Source organism: Chelonoidis abingdonii, chromosome 3 (genome assembly GCF_003597395.2).
Source record: "Chelonoidis abingdonii isolate Lonesome George chromosome 3, CheloAbing_2.0, whole genome shotgun sequence".
NCBI lineage: Eukaryota > Metazoa > Chordata > Testudines > Testudinidae > Chelonoidis > Chelonoidis abingdonii.
Genome location: NC_133771.1, coordinates 64,473,610 through 64,484,590, shown reverse-complemented (window position 1 = coordinate 64,484,590; position 10,981 = coordinate 64,473,610). Strand labels below are relative to the sequence as shown.

Sequence of the window (10,981 nt, the reverse complement as noted above, 5' to 3'; positions counted from 1 at the left end):
CTAACAGGCAATGATCAAGTGATCTCTCTCCTGCCATCCATCTCCACCCTCTGACAAACAGAGGCTAGGGACACCATTCTTTACCCATCCTGGCTAATAGCCATTAATGGACTTAACCTCCATGAATTTATCTAGTTCTCTTTTAACCCTGTTATAGTCCTAGCCTTCACAACCTCCTCAGGCAAGGAGTTCCACAGGTTGACCGTGCACTGTGTGAAGAACTTACTTTTATTTGTTTTAAAGCTGCTGACAGAAGTAGTATTGCCCTAACAGTTTAGTCCTTTGCAAATAGATTCATCTCTGTAAGCTCCAAAAACCTCTCCTCCTTTTCCTCCTCTTCTCTGCCTAGAATTTTGCCCTCTTCCAATCCATGATCACCACCTATACTCCCTCAATCCTAACTGAGCTCTCAGTAGAATTTGGCACCATTTCTCACCTTTCCTTTCCACCTACCAAAAGCAACTCACCTCCTTAACCCCAACTGAATCCCCTTCGCTTTTTTCCCCTGCTCCTATTGCCCTCCCAGATTTACCCTCCCTTGGTAGCTGAGAATTACATAGATTGGACTAAAAGACAAAATAGAATAAATTTGTGGGGTGTAAGAATTGTGCAAAGGGGCAGGGGAAAGCCTGAAAACCAGCTGATGAATAAAGGCAAGAATTGAAGAAATTTGGAAGAAGAGTACAAACTGAAAATTGAATAGAGAGGTTATAGATTGTTAAATTAATGAGAGGACAGATGGCTGGGGCAAGTGGAGAATTTATGGGAGAGAATGGACAATTAGTCTATGGTGTGAAGGACTGGAGACTGACCGACAGATGGACGTACAAAGCAAAAAGTAGGGGATAGAAAAAACAGTGGATATGAGTGGCAAATTCTGGATGGATATTAGGGGCATGGGAAGGAGAAAAAGGAGAGGGTGAGGGAAGTGCGAGAAAGCAGTGCTCAAGGGAAAAGGATAGCGAGGGGAAGATGTAAAGACCATAGAAGAAGGGGAACAATTGGGATAGAAGAGGGGAGAACCATTTTATGTATGCTTATTTAGGTCTCCAGCAAATCCAAAGATGCTTTGGGGAGTGGTCCCTGTTGTTTGATGGGTGGCATTTGTTACTCAGAAGATAACTTTCCAGATACAGGTATAACTATATTGTTTGTTGTGAAATGCTTTAAAATCTTATTAAATGTTGGACATATCTCCCAACAGTTCCCCATGTGCTCCCCAGCCTAGTGCTCCCAGCCTCCTCACTTCTGTTTCGCTACTTGGGGGCCTGCTGCCACCCAATCAGCGCAGGCTACCTTACCCCAGCGTGCCCTGCATCTGAACCACACGGACTTCCTCTGATTAGTCTATTCCCTTCAGAGGAGGGCGGGGGTTACAGAATTGGGGAGCCAATCAGAAAGAAGAGCTGCCCGGTTCTCGCCTCTGGGTAGCCGCGGTGGGCGCCTGTGGCAGGGGGCTCTTGGGTGTCAGCAGCGCAGGGGCAGTGAGCGTGGAGGGTGCGCAGCGCAGCGCAGCGTAGAGATTGCCTTGCCACCGCCGCTGCGTTAGGAGGCGGGATCTGCGCTTGTGCAGAAGCTTGCTCATTGCTTTACTTTTGCAGCCCGGGGCAGGGACATTATGCCGAAGAGAAAGGTAACGCGCCTCTCTGCCTGTGTTGATTGTGTTGTGGTGCATTCCTTTTGACGCCCGTTTGCAGTTAATAATCTCAGCCTCAGGTTGCCTGTAGGACTGGGGCGATTTTTTTTGGCTGCGCTGATGGAGTCTGGGTATTTGTACTGCCTGTTGCAAATATCTTCCACCCTTCCCTCCGGTTGCTAATTTATTGATTTACTCCTTACTTCCTCTAACCTTGTGGTGAGGGCTGCAGTTGTCACCCCCTCCTCTCGAATGCAAACTCGCTGTCACAACTCCGATTTCCTCCCCCTCCCCCGGGAAAAAAAATGCAGCAGCTGCAGCTTCGCCTTTTACCTCCCCCGAAGGAGTTTCCTGCTTGCGAACTCCAAGCAGTAGCTCATCAGTCTTTGAAAAAATCCCCCGTGTGCTGGCTAATTCTGCCCTCGGCTGAATCTGCGTTTTGCCTTGCATGGTGCCCCGGTGATGGCTCCAAGGTAAAAGGCGGAAGGGAGAGAAAAGCCATGTTTAAAACACCCTTCTCCTTGCCTCCCGTGACAGACCCGTATGTACCAACTCTGGTGTCAATCAGGACAGGAGTCTGCACAGACAGGGCCCCGTGCAGCACAGGGGGATCTGCTTACACATGGTATCAACAACAGCAGAGAGTTTAAAAACAGCACCATGGGAGACGACTCTGTGCAACACATCAGAGTGCTACACACCCCAGAGACGGGCAAGGGGGTGAGGAGCTGTTTCTGGAGAGCTTCTGCCTTGTGTAGCTTTGAGACTTTTACTGAACTTGTGTATTTGCCTCCGTCGTCCTAGTCCTCCCTTCTGCCTCAGTGTTTCCTTCCTTCCTTCCTCTGCAGAGCTGCTACTGCTTGGATTTACTTGCGTCCCTCACTTGCCTCCCAGGCTGTGCTGTACTTTACTTTTCCTTCTCACACATTTTCTCCCTTCCTTTCATGGTGGAGGCTCTGATATTTTTGAGGGGGAGGTGATGCTTCACTTGCCCACCCTCCCCAGGAAGTCCCCCATGCTGGAAGCCATTCCAGGCAAAAGTGCAATATATGTTTAACTGATCTTACTCTGTTGCCTAGTACTATCTGTCTGCCCACTATCTGAAATACTATTAATAATATTAACTTCCATAATTGTCTGTTATGGGGCTTCTTGCACCTTCTTTGAGGCATCTATTACTGGCCACTTTTGGAGACTGGACACAGGAGTAGATGAACCACTGGTCTGATCTGGTATGAGAATTCCTTTCTATCTCTTAATTCAGGAAATAAGGAATGTAAAGGGTTACAAACTTGCACATTATTTATTACTATTTGTATCTTTCACATACTTGGTGTCTGAGCTTCAGGGAACATTTGTAGTATTTTGATAATGCTCATTTGTTACAGACTGTTACAGCTGTTAGCAGACATTTCACTAGGGCTGGGTTTTCTAAAGGGCCTATTAAAGTTAGCACCCAGTTTGGGAGTTGGATAGCTAACATCCTTTGGCCCCCTGGAAAATCCTGGCCTGTATCACTTTTCTTTCTACTGCAATTACTAATGGAGTGTAATTAGAGACTCGACACTAATATACTGTGTTTTTAAAAAAAAACAAACCCAACAGACAAACCAATGACGACAACAAAAAAACTCTGCAGTCTTTTAATATTAAACTAGGTCGACTGAAGAGAGGCAGTTTTACTGTATTGGAGATGTCCACAATGTCTGCCTATGGCCTCCCCATAATGCAGATCATGGTTGAATCTGAAAACTGTTTTAATAGGGTAATTGTTAGATGATTATTTCCACACACTTATGAGTTCCATTTTTGTCCTGTACTGATTCCTTGTTGTGTTATGGGTACAGAAAAAATATTCAGTTCTCCACTGAAGTATTTCCATTTTTAATTTTTTTTTAATTTGAGTTGATATATTTCTCATGAAACTCAGGTACTAATAGCTCCGTACATAATACTTGGCTTACATTTAAAAGATACTGTATCATTTTCTTCATCATACTCTGTCATTACATTCTTGTCCAGGCCTAAAATGCTCCTTCTCTTCCAGGGCTGTGCCTTTCATAAGTGAAGACTGATGTTCTTTGAGGAAGCCCTTTGAAGCTAGTCCTACACATTTCATTAGGAACCTTGCAAGCTCTCCCATGCTTCCCTGACATTTTTACATTCTCCCTGCGGATATATTCAAAAATATCTTGGTGGGCTGCAAAATTAAATGAGGTCTCTTCCCCCATGATTGAGGAGCACATTGTGGCTAAGATTTTTGTTTTTATGTGTTGTTTCAGTTAGCGCTGGTCTACACTAAAAACGTAGGTTGGTATAACTAGGTCACTCAGGGAGGGGAAAGATCCACACCCCCGAGTGATGCAGTTATACCAACTGAACTCACAGTGTAGACAGCGCTAAGTTGACAGGAGGGCTTCTTCCGTCAACATAGCTACTGCCTCTTGGGGAGGTGGAGTACCTATGCCAATGGGAGAAACTCACGCATTGGCATAGGTCGTGTCTTCAATAAACATTACAAAGGCACATCTGTAGCACTGTAAGTGTAGATAAGCCCTTAGCCTTTGAGAAACAAGTCTGTAAAGGAGAACTTTGGATTTTTCTTTTGTTCTCTGTCATAATTAGTCTTTTAAAATTTCATTCACAATTGAAGTACTTAAAGGGAAGCTTATTAAGTAAATTAATGTATTTAGCTTTGTGAGTCTTTGTGTGAATGAATAGTCTTGAAACTAAGTGTGTTTATTAATTCTGGTTCTTGGAAAACCCAGAAACTCATGGAAAGTAGAGACTATAGGGTTGTCCACATGGGGAAATTGACTGGCATAGCTATGGCGGAATAATAAAGTCACTTTTATTCCAGAATAGAGTGTCCATATGGGGAAATTATATTAGCATAGCTATTGCAGAAAAATTATTTCACTGTAGCGTTGCCAGTGAATTTCTCTGTGTCGAGAAATCCTATTTGTGTATCCACTACTGAAGTGGGTTTCCTAGTTAAAACAAATATTAACACAGAAAAATGTGATTTGATACTTGTTTAGTTGGGAAATTATAACTGTCTCTAATATAAGAAATTACATATACCCAATACTTCAGTTTGCATGTTTATGGGGCTATGTGTCTAACTAGTAAATTTGCAGAAAGGGCGTATAGGAAATACAGAAGTAAAAACGGATTCATACCTGTCTTTATGCATGCTTTATTTATCTAACCAGATTGACCAGTCATGCCCCTTTTTCCTTTTGTCCCTTAACTGTTTCTTCTATGTGTAACTCAAGAAGTCAGCATTCGAATCCCTTCATCATCAAACAAGGGTTGGAAATTACTTTTTAATTTAGTTTCCCCAGCTCTGATGGGCCACTGGTTATGGGAGTGGAAGGGGCAAGTGAAAACACTTTGTGCATTGAGTTGATATCAAATACCACAATAAAACAAAGAGAGGTTGAGCGCTAGACTCTTCCAGTCAGACCTTCACACGTGTTATTGGTTGTTGTAACACCAGATAATGAAGTGAATACAACCTTTCACAAAGAGAATAGTGTGCATGCATGGGATAAACTAGAACATTTGTGTGATATTGGTAGCAGGGAACTCTTTTTGGAGTTTGTCTTTTTTGTTGTTGTTCTTCAGTCCCAGTTGAACTCATCTTTCAAAAATACAATATAAGCTAGTTTGGAATGAGTACATTCTTTTATAGCTTTGGAACAGGTATACTAAAAACGTCTTTCCATCAGCCATAAAAAAATGAGGAACCAAAATCTGTCCTATGACAAATTCACAGTAGCATGAAAAGTCTGGTTGCCAAAGATTTTTTTTTAAAATGGTTTTAACATGATCTCCACCAAATTGCAGTATATGTAGGCATGAGTATTTGTGCATAATGACTGAGAAATATATAGAGGTCAGGTAACTTGTCCAAGGCCAGACAGGGAGTCTGTGGAGTGTAATCCCAACTAAACCAGAGTGATCCTCTTTGTTTCTTCTGTCTGACAATAAGACAATACTGTTTGAACCTGTTCTCAAAACATTTTTCTGACTTGGTGTTGAACCAAATGTGAAGACTAATTGCAGCTTGATTTTTTTTTTAAATCTTAATTTAACAACTCCGTTGACCGCTATAGTATTATTTCAAAGCAAGAAAAATGACTTAGTGGATGCATCTTTAATTAGTCACATGAATAGGTCATTTGCACACTTACTGCAATAAGGTTGATGGCAGATTGTGGTGTATGCTTAGCAGAGATAACAAGGGATTTTGGTTTAATATCTGTGGTAGGGTATGTCAAAGTTAGACTCAGGACTCACAGTTTGTCGGACCACTCTGTTTATTAGCACAGTGCTCTGCTAATAACACCCAGATAGTTTGTGTCTTGCATAGTGCTCACATTATCTTTTTTATACAGATAAAAGGGTGCGAACTAAACAAAGGTACAAAGAGAGCAAAACTGTAAAATTTACCTGGGGCACAGCCTGCATATCCTACTTCCTTACTAACTCTAATCGATTTAAGGCTAATACTTCATCAATCGCCCTTAAGTGGAGCAATTGTTCTACCTTAATGTCTGCATTTCTGACACCTGGATTGCAGCATTTCAGCTCTCTTGCTTAAAGGTACACACAGCATTTCTTTAATCCTCTCTATTTTTACAATATCATTTATTTTACTTTCACAGGTACTACAGAATTCTAAAAACTCTTAAAAAAATCTATGTACATTGGTTTTTTTTTTAACTATGCTAAAGGAATATGTAAGTTGCAACGTCAAGTATTTACAAGTTATGAAAAGCCTTAATTTGGTCTTATGAATTATGATATACTGTTTTAATAATATGATTACATATTACTCTTTCTACAGGACCTCATTTAGCACACAGGATGCACAGTGCTAGCCGAATGGGTATCTATTACATATTTTGTTTACTATTCATTAAAAGTGTGGCCCCAGACCTTACTCATTGCACACCATCCAAGCCCTACACTAAATACAGAACTAGTTTTCTCATGGATTTGTCTATAGTTCTCTCAATGCCTCAATCCCTTCACAGATTTATAGAGCTCCTCCCACCCCAAGTTACATTTGAGCAGAACTTGTCTTGACTCTTCAAAGCTTGACAAGAAAATAATACTTATTTGTATTTATGCCAAAAATGAAAGTTTATTACATTTAGGTGTAGTGCAGTGTAGAAGTGTTGAGTGTCAGAGAAAATGCTTGAGTGATGCTTCTTCTGTATATAATTACAAGAAATTTTGTGTTCAGACTGTCCAGATAAAAACAGATGGAAGTTTCTTGGTCATGCTTTATATTAAAAAGTACAATTGTAAGTATTTGATGAAGGGCTAATGATGTTATAAGCATTTTACAGACATGGGTATATTACGCGTTTATAGGTGGCTGTAAGCACACCAGTATCAGGTGCTAGAGGTGGCCGTAAGGCAAGGGTACTGAAACAATTTATATAGTGGGGGTGCTGAAAGTCAAAGTTTACCAAACTGTAAACCCTGCATGTGATGGAAACCACTTCAAGCCAGGGGTTGTGACAGCACCTCGAGCTCTCCTACTTCCAGCACCTATGCTATAAGCCATGTTTATAATCAACCTGTTCACTCTAACAATGTGGGTTCGGTAAAGTTCTTTTGATCCAGTGAGGAAAAAGACCAAGACCAGACAAGATGGAAACTTAAACACCACGTGGCCTTTTATTAACTGGGAGAAAAAACACAACTTGGGCTGGGGAGGAGCACTTCTACCAACTAACAGAAACAAGCTATTTACATGCATTAACACACAACCGAATACCTCATAGCTAACTAACAGCACTATGAGTGTGAGAAAACTGTACACAATCCTAGGACAAACTATTTACATTTATTAACATCAAAATCAACTGCTTGAAGGTAAACGAATACACCAATTAAATGAATTGTGTGCGCACTTAACCAAACATTATTATTACAGACATTAAATTGAACTTAATAGCAGTTCTTACAATAACTCAATTTTGGTACCATATACATATAACTTTATGACAGACCGCAGTACATATGGTGGTATACCAAATAAGGGGGAAAAGCAAGGGAGAGGTTAGGCAAAGCACAGACAGTTAACACAGACAGTTAGTGAGCGAGAACCGTATTGCAGGCGCAGCTGACCAGCAGAACAGACACCAGAAGCATATCGAATCCATGGAAATAAATAAGCAATCTGTAACAATCCATAGAAATCCGTAGAAAATACCGTTGCTAAATAATAAATCCGTGGAAAAACCGTAAAATTAATAAAACACACGACACGAGCCGGCTATATCCGGAGGAGACCCCCAACCGAAGGGTTGATCAGGTCCTTCAGTCAGTTAATGGATACTCCTACAGACCCCGGCTTGAGGCATGGCTTTATTCCAGGGACTGTTTTACACCTGGCAGAATTTGATTGGTCCCTAGCTCCCTCACCCTTCAGGTTCCGAGCTGTTGCCCCCTATGTGGGCAGATTTTGCACACGGCACACTAGAAGCTGCTAGAAACTGCACCCAGCACACTAGCATAGGTTTGCACACAACCCTAATCTGACCCTTTGAACTGCATTACAATTGGTCAGATGGGGCTCCTTTGCACACGGCACGCTGGTGTTATGCACACAGCACTAACCTGACCCTTGGGTTGCTGGGCAGAAGAGCAGGAGACTGCACACGGCCCTAGCCTAACCTCCAGGTGACCAGGGAAAAAAGGCGGGAATCTGCACACGGCCCTCTAAGGTTGCACACCGCACTACGGTGCTGCACACAGTACCAGTGTGACCTTTAGATGACCGGCAATTGGCCATACAGATGCTGTGTTAGGCCAGAGGCCTTTGGGCTACGACAACTTCTTTATATTTAACACTGTTATAAATGCTGGAGGTGAAGTAGGGTTTGGAGTGGAGGCTGCAGCTTGCGACCCCCTGTGTAATAACGTCATGATCTGCTCAGGGGTCACAACCCCCAGTTTGAAAACCCCTTCTTTTGCTTGTCGCCCATCCACTAATTCCAATTTTATTTCAGCCTGAACAATACAGCCTCCCATTGAGTGTTCAGGTGAATTATCAGTGTAAGGCCATTCACAACATTGTTCCATGTATTAAAGTATGAAGCAAATTGTATTGTTAGGTACAGTTCATCAGGTATCACAGATTATCTCTCAGTTTAAAAATTAACAGGTGCAAATAATCCATTTTATGTAAAGGGATTTTAGAAAAAGTACTCCCTCTTCTCAATGGAGATAAAAAATGGATTTGAAAGCAGAGCAGCAAGTCAATCGAAAAATGTTATTTCAGACTGTGGGATATCAGTTTTGTTGATAAGCTTCAAAAATGAGTCTACTGTGTGTAAGGGAAACAGATATGCCAAAAGATGTAGCTAACATATGCTATGCAGTTAAAAGTTTGCTTTGATTAATAAATTACTGAGTTCTAATTTCTCCATTGCAATGTATCAATTGTACCAAAAGCAATTGTTTTGTATAGGTTTGTCCTAGTCTGAAGTCTGTTAATACTGTTGTAACAAAGTAGTTTAAAATTACATTTTATTGGAAATTGTCGTAGTATCTTTTGCGTAGGGTGAAGGCAACCAGGTTATGTCGTTTCTTAGAAATCACATTTTGTAGGATTATGTAGCTTCAATAAAAATTTCCTCTTCTTTAATGCAGCGTACCTTCTAAGGTACTAAAGAAGGGTGGTTCATCCACATACTTATGTTTAGAGAGGATTTTTCAAGCGTTAGACATATACCCCAAGTATGATCCTTTCTCTGGCAGGATAAGTTGGCTTGTTACTTCAGTCTTCTCTAAAGGCCACTTCCCAAGTGCAGCCGGACATAGTGTTGATTCACTGGGTGACACTCAGGGTACATCTACACTACGGGATTATTCCAATTTTACATAAACGGGTTTTATAATACAGATGTATAAAGTCAAGTGCCATTGCGGCCACACATTTTAATTCGGAGCTGGATGTGCGTCCTGGCCAAGGCTAGCGTTCGATTGCCGGAGCTTGCACGTGTGGGTAGCTAGCTATTCCATCCAGCTTCCCATTGTTCGGCCGCGCAAGTCTCCGCTGCCCCTTAGAATTCTGGGTTGAGGAGCCCAGTGGGCTGAGTGGGGCAAAAATCATTGTCGCGAGTGGTCTGGGTAAATGTCGTCAGTCATTCTGTCGTGCCTGTGAAAGCAACGGCAGACCATCATTTCGCGCCGCCTTTTTCCCTGGGTTGCCTGCAGACGCCATTGCGCCGGCAACCATGGAGCCCGTTCAGGCTTTTTTTTTTTTTTTTTATTTTTTTTTACATCAGCAGGTGATGTGTACTGGATGCCGCGGACAGACGGCGATATCCATCGCTACACAGCAGCATCATTTGCTTGTTGCATTGCATAGCGAGACGGTTATCAGTTTTTCTGTACGTGCTGTCTGGCTCAGCCGTAAATTGGCCAATTAGATGACCGGTTATCTGTCCCTCTCGTACTGTCTGCTATGATATCATGGGTGCCCCTGGCTGAGATGGCGGAGGGTGCAAAGAGCAAAAACTGGGAATGATCCACGGTCATGCCCTCCTTTATGGTCCTAAAAATAGTCAGCTCCTGCCTAGATCAAATAGGTGGGCAGTGTATCTAGAGACCATGTGTATCAGAGAGCAAGGTGCTCGCGTGTCAGATGCGCCGCAGAAATGATGAGCTAGATGGCCATTCACGGGGTGCGCCCTGCAACAAACCCCACCCATTGCTGGGGCCCTCGACTTCCCAACCTTCCTGGGCTACCGTTTTTTTTGCCAGTGTCCCCCCCATTTGTGTTATGAAATGTAATAAGAATGCAGGAATAAGAAAGCTGAGTTTTTAGTGGCATAAAATGAGGGGGAGGCAGCCTCCCAGTGGCTATGATAGTCGGGCAGGCAGGACATTAAGGGGCGGTGTGGGGAGAGGACCGATCCCACTGCTATGAAGTCCGGGCAGTAGCAGAATCTTTTCCTTTAACACATGAAAGGGAAGGCGGGCTATTGAAGGCTCAGCCCCCAGTTGCTATGGTGAAGACGGTTACCAGCCGTTCTGTCCATCTACTGGGAATAACAGGAATCATTTATTTTAGCGGCAAGGCGCGCCCCCCACCTCAGGCCAGCCAGGGGTATTCAGGCAGTTATCAGCATAGGAGCATTCACGGGTTGATAAGGATGGTTACTAGTCCTACTGCACGCATCTGGCCAACCAGGGAAGGGGAGAGGAGGAATACTGGGCACTTCACTGCTGCAGCATTGGGCGTCTACCAAGGGCAGCATTCAGTAGAGGCATAGGGTAACATTAAAAGAAAGTCAAGAAATGATTTCTTTGCCC

At 42.7% G+C, this 10,981-nt stretch overlaps 1 protein-coding gene across 4 annotated transcripts in view; it reads left to right on the top strand.

Moving 5' to 3' along the window:
- The first annotated feature begins 1,399 nt into the window (after nucleotides 1–1,399).
- HMGN3 (high mobility group nucleosomal binding domain 3) overlaps nucleotides 1,400–10,981 on the top strand; it is a 33,270-nt gene continuing 23,688 nt past the window's right edge. For 2 of the 4 annotated variants that reach the window (XM_075063816.1, XM_075063814.1), the window contains exon 1: nucleotides 1,403–1,633. In XM_075063816.1, coding sequence (XP_074919917.1) covers nucleotides 1,619–1,633 — 15 coding nt within the window. In that variant the 5' untranslated portion in view covers nucleotides 1,403–1,618. Of the gene's footprint in view, nucleotides 1,634–10,981 lie in introns of all 4 variants that reach the window. The other 2 variants (XM_075063815.1, XR_012655503.1) reach the window with 2 other exon arrangements.